Consider the following 25686-nt stretch of genomic DNA (forward strand, 5'->3'; position numbering starts at 1 on the left):
CCTGGACAGGTTTAGGCAAATCAATCAATGGCATAGCTAGAGACATAGCAAATTCCACAGACATAATATTAGCAGAAGACCCTGAATCCACGAAGGCACTGCCGGTGACCGAAAATATTTACATGCACTGTTTTAACCCGTTAGTGACCGCCCCATAGTGTTTTTACGGCGGTCACTAATGGGCTTTATTCCGATGCAATAGCCTTTTCACGGCGCTGCATCCGAATAAATAAAGCGAGCAGGGAGCCGTTAAAGAGAACCTTTCATCTCCTCAAACATGTGCAGCTGAGTGCAGCATGTTATAGGAAAGGCTTCACAAACCCTGTCTCACGTAAAATTATTTTTCTATCTCCCTCCTAAGCCCCTGAACTGTCACTGGGGCGTTTCTAACTAACTAAAAGGCAAGGGGGCGTGATGTCTTTGCTCTGACACTGTCCAATCAGCTGCGGACAGTGTCAGGGCGGCTTGCGCTGTGTTCACTCCCACGAGAACACACAGCCTTGGTGGTTGTGATGCAGATAGCGTGGGCACGCACACACGTATGGCCGCTCGCACACACATCGACGGATGTAAGTAGATCTCCTCCTCGTCTCCTCCTTCTTGTCTCTGCTTCTCCTCGTCTCTTCACGTTCCGTGGCGGTGGGAGTGGTGACGTCTATGTGCGAGCGAACGGCCTTGCGTGCCCTCTCTGCAGCACAACCACCAAGTCTGTGTGTGTTTAAAGCGCAAGCCGCCCTGACACTGTCCGCTGCTGATTGGACAGTGTCGGAGCGAAGACATCACGTCCCCTTGCCTTTTAGTTAGTTAGAAACGCCCCATTGACAGTTCAGGGGCTTATTTACATATCGGGTGCCAAATATAACGGCACCGATATGTAAATAACGGAGGGAGTTAGAAAAATAATTTTACGTGGGACCGTGTTTGTGAAGCCTTTCCTATAACATGCTGCACTCAGCTGCACATGTTTGGGGAGGTGAATGGTTCTCTTTAAGGGTATGTGCACACACACTAATTACGTCCGTAATTGACGGACGTATTTCGGCCGCAAGTCCCGGACCGAACACAGTGCAGGGAGCTGGGCTCCTAGCATCATACTTATGTACGATGCTAGGAGTCCCTGCCTCGCTGCAGGACAACTGTAATCATGTTTTCAGTACGGGACAGTTGTCCTGCAGCGAGGCAGGGACTCCTAGCATCGTACATAAGTATGATGCTAGGAGCCCGGCTCCCTGCACTGTGTTCGGTCCGGTACTTGCGGCCGAAATACGTCCGTCAATTACGGACGTAATTAGTGTGTGTACACATACCCTAAATCTCCCTGCTCTCAGCTACCAGAGGTAGCTCAGGGCTGGGAGCATCCCTGCTCGAACGTGTGAGATCGATATCAGTATCGATCTCACCCGTTTAACCCCTCAGATGCGGCGCTCTCAATAGCGACCCCCGCATCTGAGTTGTTTTGGAGAGAGGGAGGGAGCTCCCTCTCTCCCACTGATAAGATCGCCGAGTGTCTGTCTTCTATGGCAGCTGGGGGGCCTAATAAAGGCCCCCAGGTCTGCCTGTAGTGTATGCCTGCTAGGTCATGCCAGAGGCATAATACACGGACAGGCATAATATTATAAATGTAGTATTATAGTACTATAAATGCGATCGGATAATCGCATAGTGAAGTCCCCTAGTTGGACTAGTAAAAAAGTTTAATAAAAAGTGAGGAAAAAAAAAAAGGTGAAAAAAAAAATGAAAAACCCACTTTTTTCCCTTACAAACTGCTTTATTATTAAAAAAACGAAATAAAGCAAAAAAGTTACACATATTTGGTATCGCCGCGTCCGTAACGACCCCCAACTATAAACTTATTACATCATTTAACCCACACGGTGAACGTCGTAAAAACTAAAATAAAAAACCATGCAAAAATTGCTGTTTTCTTTGAATCCAGCCTTAAAACAAACGTGATAAAAAGTGATCAAAAAGTCGCATCTACTCCAAAATGGTACCGAAAAAAACTACAAGTCGTCCCGCAAAAAAAAAGCCCTCCTACAACTGCATCGGCTAAAAAATAAAAAAGTTATGGCTCTTCAAATATGGAGACACAAAAACAAATAATTTTGAAATAAAAGTGTTTTCACTGTGTAAACATAGTAAAACATATAAAATCTATATAAGTTTGGTATTCTTGCAATCGCAACAACCCGCTGAATAAAGTTATTGTGTTATTTATACCACACGGTAAACGGCGTAGATTTAGGACGCAAAAAAGAGTGGCAAAATTGCAGTTTTTTTTCTATTCCTCCCCAAAAAAAAAGTTAAGAAAAGTAAATCAATAAATTCTATGTACCCCAAAATGGTTCTATAAAAAATTACAGCTTGTCCCGCAAAAAACAAGACCTTATACAGCTATGTCGACGCAAAAATAAAAAAGTTATAGCTCTTTGAATGAGACGATGGAAAAACGTAAAAAATAGCTTGGTCATTAAGGTCTCAAATAGGCTGGTCATTAAGGGGTTAAGGCGTTTTTCTGCTGCAATTTGCACAAGGTTTTGGTAAAAAACTTGGCAGATAAGCAAAATTCACTGTAAAAATGGTGCGGTTTTGAAAAACTACAAATTAGCAAAATGAAGAAGCCAAGGTTCTCAAGCTGCAGTTCCAAGTACAGCTGTCAGTTTGGACAAGGCGCCGTGCTGATCAGCGGGTATTCCATAGGTCAGACTCACCAATCAAACATTGATGGCCTATTCTAAGTTTAGGTCATCAAGATTTAAGTCCCGGAGAATCCCTTTAATAGTGCAGTCAAATGTGGCATATTAGGCTTCGTTCACATCTGCGTCAGGGCTCCATTCTGACGTTCCGTCGGAGCTTCCCATCAGAACGGAGCCCTGACTGAAACAAGCGGAAACCATAGGTTTCCGTTTGCATCAACATTGATTTCAATGGTGACGGATCCGATGCAAATGGGTTCCATTTGTCTCCGTTGTGCAAGGGTTCCGACAGAATGAATAGCGTAGTCGATTACGGTATTGATTCCGTCTAAACGATGTCACCCTTGCAGAACTGAGACAAACGGAAACCATTGGCACCGGATCCGTCACTATTAAAATCAATGGTGATGCAAACAAAAACCTATGGTTTCCGCTTGTTTCAGTCAGGGCTCCGTTCTGATGGGAAGCTCCGACGGAACGTCAGAACGGAGCCCTGATGCATATGTGGAAGGGTATATTCACAGGGCTTATTTTCAGCCGTTTTTCGGGCCGTAAACGCCTCGAAAAACGGCTGAAAATACGGAAGCTGAACGCCTCCAAACATTTGCCCATTGATTTGTAAAAACGGAGTGTGAAAAAACGCCCAGTAAAAAGAAGGGCATGTCACTTCTTGAGCCGTCTTTGTAGCCGTTTTCCATTGTCTCAATAGAAAAACAGCTCCAAAAACGGCCGTAAAAAACGCATCAAAAAACGCTTGATGCATAAAAAAAGGCTGAAAATCAGAGGCTGTTTTCCCTTGGAAACAGCTCCGTATTTTACGGCCGTTTTTTGTTTGCCGTGTGAACATACCCTTAGGCTATGTTCACACGGGGTATTTTGCCGAGTTTTTTGACGCGGAAACCGCGTCGCAAAACTCGGCAAAAACGGCCCGAGAACGCCTCCCATTGATTTCAATGGGAGGCGTCGGCGTCTTTTTCCCGCGAGCAGTAAAACTGCCTCGCGGGAAAAAGAAGCGACATGCCCTATCTTCGGGCGCTTCCGCCTCTGACCTCCCATTGACTTCAATGGGAGGCAGGAGAAAGCGTATTTCGCGCTGTTTTATGCCCGCGGCGCTCAATGGCCGCGGGCGAAAAACGGCGCGATAATTGCCGCGAAAATCGGCGTGCAGGGAGAGGAATATCTGCCTCAAAGTTCCAAACGGAATTTTGAGGCAGATATTCCTCCCCCAAAATACTCCGTGTGAACATAGCCTTAGTCTTGTATTTCTTCAGCGTAAAAACATGCTGTGGAAAACTGTGAAGAAATATTCCGCAACTCAGACAGATTTCTTTCTTTTTTTGCGTTGCGGAACATTTTTCCCAGTGGGCATTGTAGTTTTCCACAGCGTATTAATATGTTGCAGAAATACAAGGCAAATACGCCACGTGTGACTGTAACCTAGGGCCTCATGAACAAGACTATACATTTGCGTACACATATTATCAGCAATTGTGGAGTCGCAATTGCAGCGGATAGTATAGGGCACATTATATCCTATGGACCAATGCACACGACTGTGGTTTCCACGGTCCGTGCATTGCCCAGAACCCAGACCGCAAAAAAAAAATAGGATATGTCATTTTACGGACCGCAATTGCGGTCTGGGCTCCTTGAAGTCAATTCACATCTTGTGTGTGCACGGTCAGTGATTGCGGACGGCCTGCGGATGACACTTCTGGGCCATCCATGCAGTGATCACAGACTGTGCACACAGCTACGGTCGTGTGCATGAGGCCTTTTCACCCCAATCCATCTGTCCTTATTTGTCTCTAAATGCCCCTGTTTTTGACCTTATAAACAGATTTGGATTAATACATTTATTAGGGCTTGTCCACACGAAGCGGAATAGCTGCGTATTTTCCTGTCCGGAAAATACACAGCTCTGCAGCAATTCTGCTACGTGTGAACAAGCCCTTATATTGCTCTAGAAAGTGTCTGTCTGCTTCCTGACTGCCCATTAGACCCCAATTTATTATTTTATGAATCTGCATTGAAAATTTGCCACGTCTCATTACAACCTAAGGGTAGGTTCACACGGCTTATGTGTGAAGCAGAAAAATACGATGCTGATTTTAAGGGTATGTGGACACAACCTCTTTTCAGACGTAATGGAGACGTTTTACGCTTCGAATTACGCCTGAAAAGATGGCTCCAATACGTCGGCAAACATCTGCCCATTGCTTGCAATGGATCTTACGATGTTCTGTGCAGACGAGCTGTCATTTTACGCGTCGCTGTCAAAATACGGCGCGTAATATGACGGCTCGTCAAAAGAAGTGCAGGACACTTCTTGGGACGTAATTGGAGCCGTTTTTCATTGACTCCAGTGAAAACCAGCTCCAATTACATCTGTAATGGACGCCGCAAAAAACGCGTGCACTTGTAAAAACGTCTGAAATTCAGGAGCTGTTTTCTCATGAAAACAGCTCCGTAATTTCAGACGTATTTGGCGTTGTCGTGTACACATAGAGAAATCAGCCTCTAAAACCAGGTGTTTGTGAAGCAGATTTGCCACGATACGTATCTTTAAGTGCTGTTTTTAAAAGAATTACACCTGGTATGAACTACAAAGCTTTTTCCAATAAAAAGAATGAAAAGCTGTTTGCAGGCGTTTTTGAAGTATATTTCGGATCATATTGCGACAGTCTCATTCTTCTAAATATGCTGGAAAATAAGTCATATGAACACGTCCTAGGGTTGCAGTCACACATGGCTTATTTGCCTTGTATTTCTGCAGCATAAAAATACGCTGCGGAAAACTGTACAATGCAATCCAATGAGAAAAATATTATGAAACGCAAGAAATTGAGAAATCTGAGTTACGGAATATTTTTACCACTGAACATTGTAAAGTTTTCCGCAGCGTAAAAATAAAAAGGCAAATACGCCACGTGTGACTGAACCCTCAGTGTCCCTCTTACACCATTCAAAAAGTGAGGAGGTATGTATGCCAGCCTGCCACTAGTGCAGTGTGAATGTACTGCTGTATTGCTGATTGGCAGGCTACGTACCTTATCTCATGCCAATCACTACCTCCCTCACATTTTATGTGCCCAGTGCAAGGTAACATATATTTGCCACCATACCTGGCAGCCAGACAACGACAATTACAGTATATGGGGTGAAAGTTCATGGTTAAAAACGCAGCAGCCCATGTTCCTGGTTGTGCTTCTCTTCCTGTACTGCCAGTCTCCACCCCGGCTTTCTGTCTGCTGTGCGGTGGGCATTTACCGGGCTAGGTATGAGCTGAGGTAGTCGCTCCTGGTTAACCCCTTGTACCCCGAAGGTAAAACGCTCCTTTTGGCTGACTGCTGAGTTAATTATTTATAAGGCTGGCTAGGTAGAACAGTATAATTACTCGGTATATATTATAACATCGGGTGGCGCTGTCAGCCATGACCACCATGATTTTCCTGTCTCTTTAAAGTCCTCTTGCAGGTTGATACCCTGACGTCACCTGCTAGTGAGGGGCTGCAAGGCAGAGGAGGAGGAGAGCATCTGCTGAGCAGCTATGGCAGAGCATAGGGACCGCGGGAGGACGCACAGGGCACAGGATGCCGACTCACAGGTAACATGGCAGTACCGTTCAGGGAATTGAGGCTGGACGGGGAGGTAGTATGGCTTTAATGGAAGCGCATAGGGACTGCTGCACATACAAGGATGCAGTTCAGTCTTCTGCTTACGTCCTGCCAGCATATGAAGCCATTAAAAGTCACTGTGGAGCGGACAGGCGGGGGATGGCGGGTTTCATAGTATTCACACAATTGCTGCATACACTGACCTTGTTCTAATCACCTCAGCGGCTATGTCACCTCAGTGCAATGCTAGAATTAACCCGTATGCACATTATTCCCGCCAATGTGGGAGCCATTTCTGCTTCTCATGTGTCACATTTTATTATGTCCTAATGGTGTCCTACATGACTTCTCTGTGACCCTCTGCTGCTGTGCTCCATAAATTTTCTAGAATTGCTATTCCCCTTCACCTTGTCTTCTCCCTTGTTTCAGGCTCATACCAGTCTGATAAATGGACAGAAAGCTGAAAGTTTATTTTTAGACTCCCGTAGAGGGCGCAGATAAGGGGAGTAGTAATACATTGCTCTTATGTATATGACCCCCTGCGGTATCAGAGGCGGTGGGAGCCACAGATAATATAGTATCAGTATGTGATTCTGGCTATAAATAGCCCCTCAGGAAACACAAGTGCTTGAGTTATCCGCTTCTGGTGAATTTATAGCCATCCATAGTTATATCTGTTTCTAGGAAAGCTGGGTGATATGGCCTTTATTACAACTCCCACCACGCTGCACTAGATTCCTGACTGGAAATCTGCCTTGTTATGCGGCAATACAAGAGATTACTTCACAATAAGGCAGAAACGTCATTCAGGACTCGTGGTAAAGCTGGGTGAAACCCCTGTGGCAGAAATAAAAGACATAGTGACGTGTGACAAGTCTGCAGTGAAATTTGTGTCTTTTCCTGGCCCTCAACAAGTTTGGAAAGTGATGAGATAAGTAGACATGGTTTCCAAGAGTTATAGTTTAGTCCCCATTTATTAAGAAAAATTGGGGAAAATGGCACAAATTTCCGCACAAATCTTCGTCTGCTTATAGATGGCGTAGATTTTGTTTTCTGATTGTGCGTACACTTTTGAATAAATTTGGCACATGTCACTCCAACTATCTCCTTGACTTAGGGCCTGTGCACATCAGCATTTGGTTCCGTCCATCGGTTCTGTTTATCTATCCTGTCCGAGGAACAGATGAACGGAAAGCCGAACGGAAACGATATAGTTTTCGTTTGCATTACCATTGATTTCAGTGATAATGCTCCCGTTTCAGTTGGTTTCCGTTTGTTTCCGTTCTGTAAAGCTTCAGTTTTTTTCACAGGAACAGTAGCTATTGTTTCCGTGAAAAAAGCCGAAACTTTACAGAACGAAAACAAACTGAGACGGAAGCACTACGTAATGCAAACGGAAACTATAGTTTCCGTTCGGCTTTCCGTTCCTCTGACAGAAAGGTTGAACGGAACCCGAATGCTGATGTGCACAGGCCCTAAGTCAAGGAGATAGTTGGAGTGACATGTGCCAAGTGTAGAAATTCCAGTCTTATGCCTCATGCACACAACCGTTGTGCCACTCCGGCCGTTTTTGACGGCATCCGTGTGGCACCTGATAGTTATCACGGACCCATTCACTTTAGCGGGTGAATCGGGTCCGTGAAAAATGCACACTCGGTCGTGTGCATTAGGCGTGTAAATGTGAGTCAATATTTTTACATACGTTTTAATAATATTTGATGTAATCATAAATAATGTTATGAAATAGTCAAAAGATCTGCATTAGGCCTCATGCCCACTTCAGTGTTTTTCTTCAGTGTGCTAGCCGTTTTTCTGACGGCTAGCACCCTGAACCCATTCATTTCAATGGGACCATGCACACTACAGTTTTTATGACGGCCCCGTTGCTCCGTTCCGATCCAAAGTAGAGCATGTCCTACTTTGGTCCGGGATTCCGTGACCGTGAGGCCCATGCAAGTCAATGGGGTCGTCAAAAAAACTGAAGGCACGCGGAAGGCATCCGTGTGCCGTCCGTGTGTGACGGAGCCGTTGCCTAGCAACCGCCGGGCGGGCAGAAAAACATTCGAAAAATATTACACTAATCGGCAGCCACTTGTCTCTATCAATAACTGATAGAGAAAAGAGGCTGCTGATTAAAAATAAAATAAAAAGCATTTCATACGTACCCGGTCGTTGTCTTGGTGACGAGTTCCTCTTCTTCCTCCAGTCTGACCTTCTTTTGTGACGCGGCAGCCTGTGATTGGCTGCAGAGACCGCTGCTGCCTGTGATTGGCTGCAGAGGCCGCTGCAGTCTGTGATTGACTGCAGAGGCGGTCACGTGGGATGAAGCGTCATCCCTGGAGGCCGGCCTTCTGACGTCATCCTGACGTGCGTGACCGCCACTACAGCCTGTGATTGGCTGCAGCGGGACGTGGATTGAACGTCATCGCTGGAGGCCGGACAGGAGGAATGTAAGTATGAACTTATATTTTTTTTTTTATTACATTAAAATTGTATTTTCCGCGCGCCGAGCATGGTACTGTCCAGGGTTCTGAAAGAGTTACCACCGATCAGTGCAGCCCATTAACTCTTTCTTCACCCTGGACAGTACCATGCTCGGCGCACGGAAACACAGAGTGCACACGGGAGTGCACACGGAAATCACATGGCCGCTAAAACGGGTTCACGGACCCGTCAAAAGCGGCCGTGAAAACGGTGATGGAAGTGTGCACGAGGCCTTAAGGCCTCATTCAGACAAACGTGAATAAGGTCCGTGTGCTGTGTCTGGAAATCACGCGCAGCACACAGACCCATTGATTTCAATGGGGCTGTTCACACATGCGAGAGTCTGTTGCGTAAAACTCACTGCATGTCCTATATTGGTGCGTTATCACGCACCTTTGCGCCCACTGAAGTCAATGGGTGCATGAAAACCACGCACCGCACACGGATGCACATCCGTGTGCGTTCATGATTTGCGCATCAATTCAATTGAAAATAATTTAAAAAAAAGATGTGCTTTGCGAATGCGTGAATAACGCATGCCACTCGCAGAGCACACTGATGCGAAACGCAACACACACCGACCAGATTCACGTGCGTTTTTCACGCGCGTGAATCTGATACGCTTGTGTGAATGCAGCCTTAGGCTTCGTTCACGGGTTCCATGTGAGCTTTCTGTCAGTGGAACCCAATAACGGAACCCTAACGGAAACCTATGGTTTGCATTTGTTTCAGTCAGGGTTCCGTTCATGGGTTCCCCTGACGGAAAGCTCAGACGGAACCCATGAACGGAGCCCTGACGCAGATGTGAACGAAGCCTAACTTGCTATATCCTGCTTTTTTGACGAAATCCACCAACATTCTAATGTACTTTTTAAGTGGGGCAGCCGCACAGTTGGGCATCTTCTCTCTGGCAGTGATATTACTAGCTGACTCCTATTGTTTTCCCTTGAGATGTTCAGTTCTGGCAACCAATCAATTCTTGTCTTTCCTTGGGATTTATATGCACATTCAGCTGGACGGAGGTGCATGTTCATGGGGGAAGGTAAACTGTTTGGTGTATATGTATAGACAGCTAGGGTTAATTTCTCCAGATTTGTTGATGTTGACTGTGAATGAACTATGTCTCTGAGATACTCTGCCATCTTCTGTCTCTACTCTTGAATATTCTGTTATTCTTCCTTAGGGTCGTGCACTTAGGACACCCTTGGTTTGGGTACCCCATTTGTTGTGATAAACTACTGTTTGGGCCCATGGGAGGGCTCAGAGGGGATGGAGTGCTATGCATTCATTCTTTGGAGTCCAGATTTTGCTGGATTGGTTTTCGGGTGCCATGTCGCATTTGCAGAGCCCCAGAGGTACCAGTACAGTTGAAATCCCTGAGAAGTGACCCCATTTTAAAAACTACGCCCCTTAAGACATTCATCTAGTGGCGTAGTGAGCATTTTGACCCCACAGGTATTGTGTAAAAGATAATGCGCAGCAGATGGTGCAGAGTGAGATTTGCAATTTTCTATACATATATGCCATTTCAGTGTCCGATATATTGTGCCCAGCATGTGCCACTGGAGATATACACCCCATAAACTGTGATGTGTGTTGTCCCGGGTACGGTAATACCATACATGTGGCTGTTATTAGCTGCCTAGGCACACGGCAGGGCTCAGAAGTAAAGGACCGCCATTTGGCCTACTGGAGCTTTTCTGGTGCTAAGTCATGTATGCAGAAGCCCCTGTGGTACCAGTACAGTTGAAACCCCCGAGAAGTGACCCCGTTTTACAAACTACACCCCTTAGGGCATTAATCTAGAGGTGTGGTGAGCATTTTGACCCCACAGGCACTGTGTAAAAGATAATGCGCAGCAGATGGTGCAGAGTGAGATTTCCAATTTTCTATACATGTATGCCATTTCAGTGTCCGATATATTGTGCCCAGCATGTGCCACCGGAGACATACACCCCATTAACTGTAATGTGGGTTCTCCCGGGTACAGCAATACCCTACATGTGGCTGTTATTAGCTGCCTGGGTACTCGGCAGGGCTTAGAGGGAAAGGACCACCAGCCCCTGAGGTACCAGTACAGTTGAAATCCCTGAGAAGTGACCCAGTTTTAAAAACTACACCCCTCAAGACATTCATCTAGAGGTGTAGTGAGCATTTTGAGCCCACAGGCACTGTGTAAAAGATAATTCGCAGCAGAGGGTGCAGAGTGAGATTTTCAATTCTCTATACATGTATGCCATTTCAGTGTCTGATATATTGTGCCCAGCATGTGCCACCGGAGACATACACCCCATAAACTGTGATGTGGGTTCTCCAGGGTACGGCAATACCCTACATGTGGCTGTTATCTGCTGCCTGGGCACACGGCTGGGCTCAGAAGGGAAAGATGTGGGGGATAAGCTGTGCTGAGAGCATCAGGGTAAGTAAAACTGGGGTAAATAAAAAAATCAAGGGATGTATGATAAATTTTAAAACAATCTTTCATACAGAGCCCTAGTTTTTCGGGACACGTATCACATTGATATATTGTGTCCTTCCTAATCCCCCTCTTTGAGCAGACTTTGCACCTCTTTTGACTTTTTCCCTTCTTGCCAGTTTGGGGAACTTCCTGGAAAATGTTGCCCTGGTACGATGCGTGTGGCCTGGGTGCCCCCCCTTCTTGATCCCTAAAAATTATTTTCTTGATAACCAGCTCTTCAAATTCCAGGAAAGTTCCCCTCTGGCCTGCACATCGATGTAGCATGTACACATTGTACAATGCCGTCTGTATGATGTGCACATCCAGCTTCTTATACCACACCCTAGATTTTCGCACGCCACTATAGGGCTTCAGGACTTGATCTGACAAGTCCACCCCTCCCATGTACCTATTGTAGTCCAGGATGCAGTCTGGTTTGGGGGTCTCTGTACTGGTACCTTGTACTGGTACATGGGCACTGGTGTGGCCATGTATTGTTGTCAACACAAGGACATCTCTCTTGTCTTGTACTTGACACACAATATGTTGCTGCTGGATTGTGCCCTGCTCTCACCCCTTCTGAGTGTTTTCCCAAGCAGAGTCTTAGGGAGGCCTCTCAGATTTCTTCTAGCAGTGCCACATGCCGCAGGACTTCTGGAAGCGAGGCACTTGAAGACTGGGACGCTGGTATAAAAATTATCTAGGTAGAGATGGTAACCCTGGTCCAGCAGTGGGTGCACCAAATCCCACACAATTTTTGCGTTAAGTACCTGTAAGGGGGGGCATTCTTGGGGCTGAATACTGGTGTCCTTCCCTTCATATCAACAGAAATACACTTCTCGGGGTGTATACTTGTGTACAGGTTAAGGGAACTTACCTTAGTCCCCTTACCAGTCTTTCTGGGGTTGTAGAGACGGCGGAGCGGAGTGCATAGCGGGACGGCTTCCGGTGGGAAGCCGCGACAGAGGAGAGAAGGAGACCGGCTCTAATTGAGCACAGCTCCTAAAGTGTGGCGCGTATAGAAGTGCGGGGACTGGTTCAGACTGCCTGCAGTCCTAGGACAGTCCCCGCGTACGAGTACGGCAACAGTGACGGGATTGACACAGAGAGTACGATCCCTTCACTGTGTCTAAACTCAGTGAGGGAAACACACATCCGATCAGATGTGTGCGGCCACACTTGTCACAGTGGCCGCATCGGCGCACAGACAAAGTGTGGCTGGAACAGTGGGAGGCTGACTCCAGTGGAGCATGGCCTTGTTGAAGGCAGAATGCCAGCGAACAGAGTGTATGGACTGAGAGTAGTCTGGCCCTCTAATAGGATTGTTCAGGAAAGGAAAAGGGGAGGAGCTATAGAGATGTAGGATGGCAAAGGGGAGGAGTTAGAGGCAGTGGCAGTTGAAGGGAGCTAGTTGAGGAGATCGAGAGAGAGGATTGTTGTGAGGTGCGTCATAGAAATTGACAGAAATACAGGTTGAGGAAAACTGAATATTAAAAGGAATTGAAGTATAGAGATAAAGCTGGTGTAAGTAAACACCAATATTGTATGCACAATTACAAGTAGTATCTACTTCGGGAATAAAAATACCTGTGGACAATATGACATATCTGTTAAATTCGGACAGACATCCACCATTTTCTATCCTGCATTTCCTACATTGAAAAAGCCATCTGTTCTTGGCGGATTATAGTTTACAAGACTGTAATTTATTCCCTGTGGATTATAAAATTAAAAAACCATCGGTTTCTGGCGGATTGCAGTTAACAAGAATTTGATCTAATCCTTGTTGGACTGTAATTGTTGTCATATACTTCTGTGTATAATAAACACCAAGATTCTTAACCCCTTCCCGCAAATGGGCGTTACTGTACGTCCTTTTTAGCGGCTCGTTCCCGCAAATGGGCGTACAGTAACGCCCTGAGGATGAAGCAGGCACAGGAGCTGTGCGCGCTTCATCCTCAGCGGGTGTCGGCTGTAATATACAGCTGACATCCCGCTGCAACGGCGGCGATCACTGTTCTGTCTGATCGCCGCCATTTAACCCCTCAAATGCTGCTGTCAATAGCGACAGCGGCATTTAAGTGATTGATACAGAGGGAGGGGGCTCCCTCTGTACCCCGTTGGCCCCCCGCGAAAAATCGCGGGGTTCTGATGGTTGCAATGGCAACCAGGAAGCCTAGCAATGGCTTCCTGGTTGCCAGGTACGGGAGCCTATTAGGTCCTGCCCGAGGCAGGACGTAATAGGCTCAACTGTCAGTTATAAAATGACAGTTATAATACACTGCAAGTAGTGCAGTGTATTGTACAGGGGATCAGAAGATCAGATCTTCCAGTCCCCTAGTATGTGTAAAATAAAAAGTAAAAAAAAAGGTTAAAAAAAGTTTTCGATAAATAAAAGTTTTACGTAATAAAAACAATAATCGTCTTGTTTCCCTGATCGAGCCCTTTATAAATGGAAAAAAAGACAAAAACTAGACCTAATAGGTATCTCCGCGTTCGTATCGGCGTGAACTATAAAAATATAATATTATTTATCCCGCACGGTGAACACCGTAAAAAAAATACAATAAAAACCAATGCCAGAATTTCCTTTTTTGGTCACGTTGTTTCCAATAAAATGGAATAAAAAGTGATCAAAAAGTCGCATGTACCCAAACATGGTACCAATAAAAACTACAGTGTGTCACGCAAAAAACAAGCCCTAACACAGCTCCGTCGACATAAGAATACAAAAGTTATGGCTCTCAGGAGATGGTCACACTAAAACATTTTATTTATAAAAAGGGTTTTTATTGTGTAAAAGTAGTAAAACATAAAAACTATATAAATTTGGTATTGCCATAATCGTATCAAACCGTAGAATAAAGCAAACATGTTGTTTATGCTGCACAGAGAACGCCGTTAAAAATTGATAAAATGGAATACTTTGATAAAAATGACACACCGGGGATGGACCCGTTCTGTATATGGGAGGCGCATAAATGTGTGGTGCGAGGTTCCCTTATACGGATGGGAGCCAAACTCAAGAAAGAGCGGACGGCTCATCTCAGAGACCTACTGTCACGCATACACAAACTGGAACAGTCCCACAAGATAACACAGGATCGGTTACTAGGGGCAGAATTAGGGCAATTGCGGGAGCAAGTGCGATCACTCTGCCTTGCGAAGGCCACACTAGTCAAATGTAGAAGGCATTTTTATGAATTCAGTAATAAGCCCAGTAGGACATTAGCCCGCGCCCTCCGGAAAACCTGTTCGCGTACATACGTACCGCACATCACAGGTGCCCAGAATAAACGACTGCAACTCCCACATGACATCTCAGAGACCTTCCGTGCCTACTACCACTCTCTCTACAATCTCCCAAAGGCACCCTCCTCACAGGACGGCGGTAGCCAACGGGAGAGGATCGAGGAGTATCTCTGATCCTCGGGGATGAAATCCATCCCACTTGATGATCTAGCAGCCTTGGAGGCCCCTATCTCACCGGAGGAGTGGTCGTGGGCACTGAGGGACTCACCCATGGGGAACGCCCCGGGACCGGATGGCCTGTCTCTGCCGTACTATAAGACCTACTCAGAAGTGCTCGAACCCCACTTTATCCAGGCCTTTAATTCGCTAACCGAAGGGGGCTCCATTCCCAGGGATACACTGAGGGCACATATCACGGTTATACCCAAGGAAGGGAAGGACCCATCCCTATGCCAGAGTTATCGTCCTATTTCCCTACTGGATGTAGACTTGAAACTCTTTGCCAAGATTCTGGCAAATCGGCTGTCTCCGCTCCTTCAAACAGTCATACATACTGACCAAGTGGGTTTCATGCCCCTACGGGAAGCGCGAAATAACACCACACGGGCAATTAATTTAATGTACCAAGCGGCAGTCACGTCACTCCCCACTTGTTTTTTGTCAACGGACGCGGAAAAGGCCTTCGACAGGGTTAGTTGGGACTTTATGTTGGCCACTTTACGACACATCGGAATAGGGACTCATATGATGTCCTGGATCTCTGGTCTCTACTCCTCCCCGTCAGCTCAGGTCAAGGTCAATGGACACCTCTCATCCTCCTTCAAGATTACTAACGGCACGCGCCAAGGCTGCCCTCTATCGCCTCTGATCTTTATTTTATGCCTGGAGCCCTTGCTGTGCCACATCCGCTCCAACCCGGACATTACAGGCTTGGACCTGGGCGGCAGAGCCCATAAGGTTGCCGCCTACGCGGATGATCTGCTGTTTTTCCTCACAGCTCCTAGAATTTCCTTGCCTAACCTGATGGCGGAGCTGAGTAGATACTCGAGATTATCCAATTTCAAAATAAACTACCAGAAGTCGGAGGCCCTTAACATCTCGTTACCACAGACTCTGGTCGCTGATCTGTCGGAGTCCTTTTCATTCAAGTGGGCAAGGGACTCGCTTAAATACCTGGGAGTTCGGCTTCCCGGTGATCTATCTCGCCATTATGCGGTGAACTTCCCTTTGCTACTTCAACGTATAAAGGCGGACCTAGACACATGGACATCGGGCACATTCACCTGGTTCGGTAGGTGCGCAATTTTTAAAATGAACATCCTACCACGGATTTTGTACCTCCTACAGGCCCTACCGATACATATCCCACGCCCATTCTTTCAGTCCCTACTTTCCCTAGTGCACAAATTCATATGGGCAGGGAAACCAGCAAGTATCGCCCGATCGTTGCTATTTCGTGTAAAGGGGGAGGGGGGCATTGGTCTTCCGGACTTTGTCTCCTATCACCACGCCTCCCACTTGACACGAATCTTAGATTGGTTCCGGCACGGCGGGATGAAAGAATGAGTGTCCATGGAACAGGCGTTTACATCCATCCCACTACAGGCCCTGCCGTGGTTGGGCAGACATGTTCCCAGGGTTGTGCGGTCCCACCCGACAATCGGTCCCACCCTAGCAGTCACATTGCGGGTGTTTCCTCGGGCGGAATTCTCGCCGCCCCCCTCCCCGCTATTTCCGATTTTAGGCAACCCTGCATTTCCTGGACTGGATAGTGGCCCATTTCAAGTATGGTTGCGGGCGGGTAAGGGGCAGGCCCTACAATTTCAGCAGGAGGGGAGGTGGATGACAAGCGATCAAATACGAGCTCTGTCGGATCCGGTCTCTTTCTCGGCGTGGCAGGTTACCCAGTTGTGACATTTCCTGATGTCCCTAGAACATCCTGGAGTGCAGCAACGGGACTGCTCCGCGTTTGAACTCCTGTGTACAGGCACAGGCACGATCCGACATGCTTTGTCCAGAGTCTATGGGTTCTTGATCTCGCCCCCCAATCTGCCGCCACCTCCGTACTTGCGTAGCTGGGAAAGGGACTTGGGCGAAACATTCACCCCTGAACAACGAGACCGCCTGTTCACCATGACGCATAAGTCCTCCATGGCCAGTAGATTTCAAGAGGCAGGATTTAAGATATTGTCCCGTTGGTACAGGGTGCCTTCCAGATTGCATGCAATGATCCCGGCGGCCTCGCCACTATGCTGGAGATGTGGGGACCAAGTGGATACAATCATGCATATTTTCTGGGAATGCCCACTCCTGACTGGGTTCTGGTCTGAGGTGTGGCGCATCTCCTCAAAATTCACGGATTGTCCTCTCCCGCGATCTCCGGGCCTCTTCCTGCTTCATTTGTGCGAGGTCCCACTGCCCTTGTATAGACGTTCGGTAGTTTGACACCTGGTAAACGCGGCTAGGGCATGTGTTCCTGCACTGTGGAGACAGTCCTGTCCGCCGACGGTGGGCATGTGGTTCGGCAAGATCCAGGAGATTATGAGAATGGAGGACCTCACGGCATCAATGAAGGGGACTCATGCCTCCTTCCTAAAAACATGGCGTGAATGGATTCGTTTCCAAACGACTGAGGAATATAAAACTATCATGGCCTCGTGAATTCCCGTCTAGTCACGGTATGTCAGGTCAGCTCCCCCCCTCCCCTCTTTTTTGTTTTCTCCCCCCATTTCCTTCTCTTTCTTTCCTCACTATTTTGTCTTTCCTTCTTTCTGTCTCTGCATCTCTCTTCTCCTTTGATGCTCAGGATATATCATGCACGGCTGCGGGTTCAGAGTGCATATCGGAGATTCCTTAATTAACTGTATTTAGCGACATGGTACTATCAGGTGACCCCATGTACATAGGCGGGGCAGATAACTGACCTGTGAAACGTTGACTGTTTTTCATTGCCTTTTTTCGCACTGTGTTATGCATATTCTGTACGATTTGTAATTTAAAAAAAAAACAAAATGACAAATAAAAGAATTTATAAAAAAAAATAAAAAATTGATAAAATAAAACAGCAAGAGAATTTCTGTTTTTTGGTCTCCTCACCCCCCAAAAAATTGAATAAAAACTGATCACATTATCACATTTACCCCAAAATGATACTAATAAAAACGACAGCTCATACCATGAAAATCAAGCACTCACACAGCTCGTCAACGGAAAAATAAAAAGTTATGACTCTTGGAACGCAATAATGCAAAACGACGGCCCAGACTAATTTATATGTGCAGCAGTTCTTCACCTAAAACCCCACGTCATCATTTGCAGCCCCCATTGGTAGACCCTGTAAATGCAGCGGAAACTATGACATTTTGGAGTCTGTGCTACATGTGGGGCTAGTGAAGAAGTCAAAGATTAGACAATGCTGGAGTGCGGATATTTTGTACAATACCACGGACACCCTTTAGAAGTGCGACTCCTATACCCAAAAATCCAGCCTGTGCATGAAGGATTGGTTCAAAGCGTACGTCACTATCCATGGATAATTTTATTATTAATTCTCCCCATTATTACATCATCCTATTATGACCTGTTGCACTCCGCCCAGCTTACATATACCCTGATGTACTCCACACAGCTTACATATACCCTGATGTACTCCTCACAGCTTACATATATCCTGATACACTCCGCCCAGCTTACATATACCCTGATGCACTCCGCCCAGTTTACATATGCCCTGATGTACTCCGCCCAGCTTACATATACCCTGATGTACTCCTCACATATTACATACACCCTGATGTACTCCTCACACATTACATATACCCTGATGTACTCCTCACATATTACATATACCCTGATGTACTCCGCCCAGCTTACATATACCCTGATGTACTCCACACAGCTTACATATACCCTGATGTACTCCTCACAGCTTACATATATCCTGATACACTCCGCCCAGCTTACATATGCCCTGATGCACTCCGCCCAGTTTACATATGCCCTGATGTACTCCGCCCAGCTTACATATACCCTGATGTACTCCGCCCAGCTTACATATACCCTGATGTACTCCTCACATATTACATACACCCTGATGTACTCCTCACACATTACATATACCCTGATGTACTCCTCACATATTACATATACCCTGATGTACTCCACACAGCTTACATATACCCTGATGTACTCCTCACAGCTTACATATATCCTGATACACTCCGCCCAGCTTACATATGCCCTGATGCACTCCGCCCAGTTTACATATGCCCTGATGTACTCCGCCCAGCTTACATATACCCTGATGTACTCCGCCCAGCTTACATATACCCTGATGTACTCCTCACATATTACATATACCCTGATGTACTCCTCACACATTACATATACCCTGATGTACTCCTCACATATTACATATACCCTGATGTACTCCGCACAGCTTACATATACCCTGATGTACTCCTCACAGCTTACATATATCCTGATACACTCTGCCCAGTTTACATATACCCTGATGCACTCCGCCCAGCTTACATATGCCCTGATGTACTCCGCCCAGCTTACATATACCCTGATGTACTCCTCACATATTACATATACCCTGATGTACTCCTCACACATTACATATACCCTGATGTACTCCTCACATATTACATATACCCTGATATACTCCGCACAGCTTACATATACCCTGATGTACTCCGCACAGCTAACATATACCCTGATGCACTCTGCCCAGCTAACATATACCCTGATGTACTCCGCCGAGCTAACATATACCCTGATGTACTCCGCCCAGCTAACGTATACCCTGATGTACTCCGCCCAGCTTACATATACCCTGATACACTCCACCCAGCTAACATATACCCTGATGCACTCCGCCCAGCTTACATATGCCCCCATATTATAAGCTGAAACACCAGTAAAACACTAAACAAAACTACTACCATGCAAAATCTGCGCTCCAAAAGCCAAATGGCGGTCCTTCTGGGCCTGGCAGTGTGCCCAAACAGCAGTTTATGACCACATATGGGGTATTACTGTACTCTGGAGAACCGCTTAACAATAATTTATGGGGTGTGTGTTTACGGTGGTACAAGCTGGGCACAACACATTGGGCACTGAAATAGCATATATGTGGAAAATGGCAATTTTAAGGCTATGTTCACACGGGGTATTTTGACGAGTTTTTGGACGCGGAAACCACGTCGCAAAACTCGGCAAAAACGGCACGAAAATGCCTTCCATTGATTTCAATGGGAGGCGTCGGCGTCTTTTTCCCGCGAGCAGTAAAACTGCCTCGCGGGATAAAGAAGCGACATGCCCCATCTTCGGGCGCTTCCGCCTCTGACCTCCCATTGACTTCAATGGGAGGCAGAGAAAGTGTATTGCGCGCTGTTTTATGCCCGCGGCGCTCAATGGCCGCGGGCGAAAAACGGCGCGAAAATCGGCGTGCAGGGAGAGGAAAATCTGCCTCAAAGTTCCAAACTGAATTTTGAGGCAGATATTCCTCCCCCAAAATACTCCGTGTGAACACAGCCTAAATCTGCAACATCCACTGTGCACTAATTTCTACAAAACCTTTGGGGTTAAAATGCTCACTACACTTCTAGATGAATTCCTTGAGGGGTGTAGTTTCCCAAATGGGGTCACTTCTCGGGGGTTTTCACTGTACTGGTACCTCAGCGCAATGCAACATGGAGTCAAAAACAAATTTTGTAAAATCTCCACTCCAAAAACGAAATTGCGCTTTTTCCCTTTAGACTCTTGCTGTGTGTCCAAATAGCAGTTTACAACCACATATGGGGTTCTTCCCTATTCAGAAGAAATGTTGTCACACATTTTGGGGTGTCTTTTCTCCTGTATTGCTTGTGTAAATGAAAAATGATGTGCTAAATCTATAGGTTATTGGGGAAAAAATTTTTTTTCATTTTCACGGCCCAATTCTAATAAAATCTGTAAAACACCTGAGGGATCAAAATGCTCACTACACCTCTAATTTCATTCTTTGAGGGGTATAGTCTCCAAAATGGGATCACACCTGGGGAATTTCTACTGTACTGGTACTTCAGGGGCTCTGCAAATGCGACATGGCCCCCAGAAGCCAATTCAGCAAAATCTGAGCTGCAAAATCCAAATGGTGCTCCGTCCCCTCTGAGCCCTGCCGTGGGTCCAAACAGCAGTTTATAACCACATATGGGGTATTGCAGTAATCAGGAGAAATTGCTTTACAAATGTTGAGGTGTTTTTTCTCCTTTATTCCTTATAAAAATTAGAAAATTCTATGTTTTTTCAGAAAAAAAGTCTATTTTCATCTTGACAGATTAATTATAATAAATTCAGCAAAAAAACTGTGGGGTCAAAATGCCAACTATACCACTAGAAAAATTCCTTGAGGGGCATAGTTTCCAAAATTGAGTCACTTTTGGGGGGTTTCCCCTGTTTAGGTCCCTCCAGAGCGTTGCAAACACGACACGGCACCGAAAAATATTCCAGTAAAATCAGTGCTCCAAAATCCAAATTGCGCTCCTTCCCTTGGGTCCTGCCGTGGGTCCAAGCAGCAGTTTATTACCACATGTGGGGTATTTCCGTAATCGTGAGAAATTGCTTTAAAATTGTTAGGGTGCTTTTTCTCCTTTATTCCTTTATTATACGTTTTTCCACAATAAAAGTAGATTTTCATTTTCACAGACTAATTCGAATAAATTTAGCAGAAAACCTGTGGGGTCAAAATGCTAACTATACCCCTAGATAAATTCCCTGAGGGGGGTAGTTCCAAAAATGGGGGGTTTCCACTGTTTTGGCACCACAAGACCTCTTCAAACCTGACATGGTGCCTAAAATATATTCTAAAAAATGGAGGCCCCAAAATCCTTTAGGTGCTCCTTTGCTTCTGAGGCCTGTGCTTCAGTCCATAAGCGCACTAGGGCCACATGTGGGATATTTCTAAAAACTGCAGAATCTGGGCAATAAGTATTGAGTTGCATTTCTCAGGTAAAACCTTCTGTGTTACAGAAAAAAATGTATTACAAATGAATTTTGTAAAAAAAAATGAAATTTGTAAATTTCACCTCCTACTTTCCTTCAATTCCTGTGAAACGTCTAAAGCATTGAAACACTTTCTGAATGCTGTTTTGAGTACTTTGAGGGGTTCAGTTTTCAAAATGGGGTGTTTTATGGGGGTTTCTAATATATAAGGCCCTCAAAACCACTTCAGAACTGAACTCGTCCCTGAAAAAAATAGCCTTTTGAAATGTTCTTAAAAATATGAGAAATTGCTGCTAAAGTTCTAAGTCTTGTAACGTCCTAGAAAAATAAAAGGATGTTCAAAAAACGATGCAAACATAAAGTAGACATGTGGGAAATGTTAATTAGTAACTATTTTGTGTGGTATTACTATCTGTTTTACAAGCAGATACATTTAAAATTAGAAAAATCATAATTTCTTCAAATTTTCTCTAAATTTTGGTGTTTTTCACAAATAAGCAATAAATTTATCGACCAAATTTTTTCACTAACCTAAAGTACAATATGTCACGAGAAAACAATCTCATAATCGATTGGATAGGTAAAAGCATTCCAGAGTTATTACCACATAAAGTGACACATGTCAGATTTGAAAAAATGGGTCTGGTCCTGAAGGCCAAAAATAGCTTGGTCTTGAAGGGGTTAAACCCTGTGTGGTCACTACACTTGGGCAAGCCGGGCACTAAAATGGTCTAATAGCAGTCTCAGTTTATACAAACGGTCAAAACTGGGGTCATCTCGGGGTGGGCACTGCTCATTATCAGCATAATGTAAGAAGCAAAGTATTGCCTCATAACGCATCCTGGACATAGCCATGCGGTACATCGGGGTGTGGTATAAGATGTCTGTACTCCAGTAGGTCCTAATGGATGGCTTTTTCAGAAGCCCCATGTTCAAGTGCAGTCCCCAGAACTTGCCCAACTCTGCTGCGTCTACAGGTGTCCACCTGTGGGATTGGGCATAAAATGATGTGGGGTTCTTTGTTATATACTGTTGGCATATAAATTTGTCTGGGACACCATAACCTCTATAAATTCATTCGTGAAAAAGAACTTGAAAAAGTCAATCTCACTGAGCCCTGCCGTATTCTATTTTACCCCTGCTCGTGTACTCAGGGATTTGGGGCTCGTAATTGTCTGGTGTGGTGGTCCAAATGGGGTCACTTCACTCAGAGATTTCAACTGTAGTGGTGGTCCTAGGGTGTCTCTTAGGGGGTCCCTCCTCTTCATCACTGGATGAGGAGGTTGACAAATAAAAGAGAGACTCGCCATCTGACGAGTCTGTGTCAGAGGCAAGAAACGCATAGGCCTCTTCGGCAGAAAGGGACCTTTGGGACATCTTTATTATTTATGTGCTTAGACACGTGTATTGTGTATACAGCAAAAAAAAACAAAAAACTGTAGAAAACTTGGCAGGAACAAAATAAGAGTATACTTCCCTAACTAGAAGCAATAGACTGCTAACTAAAACTTTTTTTTGTGTTTTTATAGAACGAGTGGACTTCCCTGACACTAAACCTAACTAGGACGAGGGTTCCTAACACTAAACCTAACTAGATTTTATATGAACTTTCCTGACACTAAACCTATCTACGGCAACGATTCCCTGACACTAAACCTAACTAGTTTATTCCGAGCTTCCCTGATGCTAAACCTAACTGCAGTGACGGATTCCGGACACTAAATTCCCTGATGCTATACCTAACGATTCCCTGACACTAACAAACCCTAATACTAGCTGAGATGCTGCAGATAACTAAGTATCTAAACTTTTTTTTTTATATATATATATTTTGATATTATAATTTTTTTTTTTTTTTTTATAGAACGAGTGGACTTCCCTGACACTAAAGCCAACTAGGGCAAGGGTTCCTAACACTAAACCTAACTAGATTTTATGTGAACTTCCCTGACACTAAACCAAACTACGGCGACTATTCCCTGACACTACACTTAACTAGATTAGTCTGAGCTTTCCTGACCCTAAACCTAACTACGGTGGCAGATTCCTGACACTAAATTCCCTGATGCTATACCTAATGATTCCCTGACACTAACAACTGATTTTATGTGAACTTCCCTGATGCTGAATCTAACTACAGTAATGGATCCCTAAAACTAAACCTAACTACAGTGATGGATCCCTGTCACAAAGGCTCTGTGGACGCACTGGGCCGTACCGCCTTGGCGGTAAGGCAGCTGGCCAACAGGGCACAGGTGAATGTCTATAGTTCGTATAGGTACCTGTGGCAGCTCAGACAGCAGCAGGGCAGGCTTGGCTTGGACTAGGCAGCAGGTAGATGTCAGGCGAGGTGAAGCAGGTCAGACATGGAATACAGCACGACACGACTTTGGCACAGCACAGTGCTGAACAGGATGGTATGGAATGCGAGGAACAGTAAAAAGGAACACACTAGGAGGCCATCACATAGACAAACTAGGAAACATCAACAACGATCAGGCATAGAAGCAGGGGGCTGGACCCTTCTTATAGTCCAGGGTACTCACGGGTCAAAGTTCATCCAAAGTCCGGAACGCGCACTGCCCCTTTAAGAGCGGGCATGAGCGTGCACGCGCACCCTATGGGATCTGGCTGAGGTGAGTGGAAGCGGGCGTTGGCGTCTCCTGAAGAGGAGGCTGGGGCCAGCGCTTGCAGACTCGTGGCTGCGGCTGTCAGGAAGGAATTGGAGCTGACAGCCCGCAGCCACGGACATTACAGTGTCCCCCCTCTTACGCCCCCTCTTCTTGGGACCAGAGCGAAAGAGAAACTTCTTCAGAAGAGTAGGAGCATTGAGGTTCTCCTCTGGCTCCCAAGACCTTTCTTCAGGACCAAACCCCCTCCAATACACCAAATAAAAGGTCTTTCCTCTCACTTTTTTGCTGTCCAGGATCTCCTGAACGTCAAAGGTGTCTGAAGGGCCGCTGGAGACAACCACAGGGCTAGGAGTCTTGGTATAGCGGTTCAGAACCACCGGCTTCAGGAGGGAGACATGGAAGGAGTTGGGGATCTTGAGGGTAGGAGGCAGCCGAAGCTTATAGGCGACAGGGTTGATCTGCTGTAGGATCTCGAAGGGTCCGAGGAACCTGGGAGCAAATTTGCACGATGGCACCCTTAGTCGGATATTCCTGGAAGACAGCCAGAACCTCGTGCCAGGAAGAAACTGAGGAGGTTCTCTTCTCCTTGTGTCAGCCTTCCATTTCATGCGGTCGACTGCCATTAGGATGGAGGATCGAGTCTGCTGCCAGATCTGTAGGAAGTTTCTAAAAGTAGAGTCAGCCGCTGGACCTCGGAAGTATCGGGCACCCGGAGAGGAATTTGTGGGTGCTGGCCGTAAACAATGAAGAACGGTGTATTCCTTGTGGACTTGCTGGTGTGATTATTGTAGGAGAATTCAGCCCATGGGAGCAACTGCACCCAGTCATCATGCTGCTTGGAAATTAAGTGGCGTAGGTAGTTCTCCAAGATCTGATTTATCCTCTCGGCCTGACCATTGTACTGAGGATGGTAGGCTGATTAAAAGACCAACTTCACACCAAGGAGTCCGCAGAGGGCTCTCCAGAACTTCGAGGTAAACTGAACCCCCCGATCAGACACAATATGCTGCGGCAAGCCGTGCAGGCGAAAGATGTGTTGGATGAACAGCTTGGCCAGCTGAGGAGCAGAAGGAAGACCGGTCAGTGGAATGAAGTGGGCCATCTTTGAAAATCGATCCATCAACACCCAGACAGCACTGCATCCAGCAGAGAGAGGCAGGTCCGTAATAAAGTCCATAGCTTTCTGCTGCCAGGGAGCATTGGGCACAGGCAATGGCTGGAGCAGACCAGCAGGTCTGGAGTGAGCGGCCTTGTTGGCTGCACATACAGAACAGGAAGAAACAAAGTCCATAATTTCCTTGGGCAGCGTGGGCCACCAGAAATGACGAGCAATCAGATCTCGGGTCTTACGGGCCCACGCGTGACCTGCCAGTCTAGAGGAGTGTCCCCAGCGGAGGATTCTTCCCCGATCAGCCAGGCGCACAAAAGTCCTCCCTGGACTGTCCCCAACTTGCAGGGGATTGACAGAGATAATGCAAGACGGATCAATAATATTCTGTGGACTCTCCAAGGTGTCTTCCATCTCGAAAGACCTGGACAAGGCATCGGCCCTCACA

The 25686-nt window shown here is 46.0% G+C and overlaps 1 protein-coding gene across 2 annotated transcripts in view; it reads left to right on the plus strand.

Moving 5' to 3' along the window:
- Positions 1-5931: 5931 nt before the first annotated feature.
- INPP5J (inositol polyphosphate-5-phosphatase J) overlaps positions 5932-25686 on the plus strand; it is a 92604-nt gene continuing 72849 nt past the window's right edge. Inside the window, exons 1-2 of one of the 2 annotated variants that reach the window (XM_075829417.1) lie at positions 5932-6021; positions 6163-6303. In XM_075829417.1, coding sequence (XP_075685532.1) covers positions 6247-6303 — 57 coding nt within the window. In that variant the 5' untranslated portion in view covers positions 5932-6021; positions 6163-6246. Of the gene's footprint in view, positions 6304-25686 lie in introns of both variants that reach the window. The other variant, XM_075829408.1, reaches the window with a different exon arrangement.

The sequence above is a fragment of the Rhinoderma darwinii genome, chromosome 1 (assembly GCF_050947455.1).
Source record: "Rhinoderma darwinii isolate aRhiDar2 chromosome 1, aRhiDar2.hap1, whole genome shotgun sequence".
NCBI classification, from domain to species: domain Eukaryota; kingdom Metazoa; phylum Chordata; class Amphibia; order Anura; family Rhinodermatidae; genus Rhinoderma; species Rhinoderma darwinii.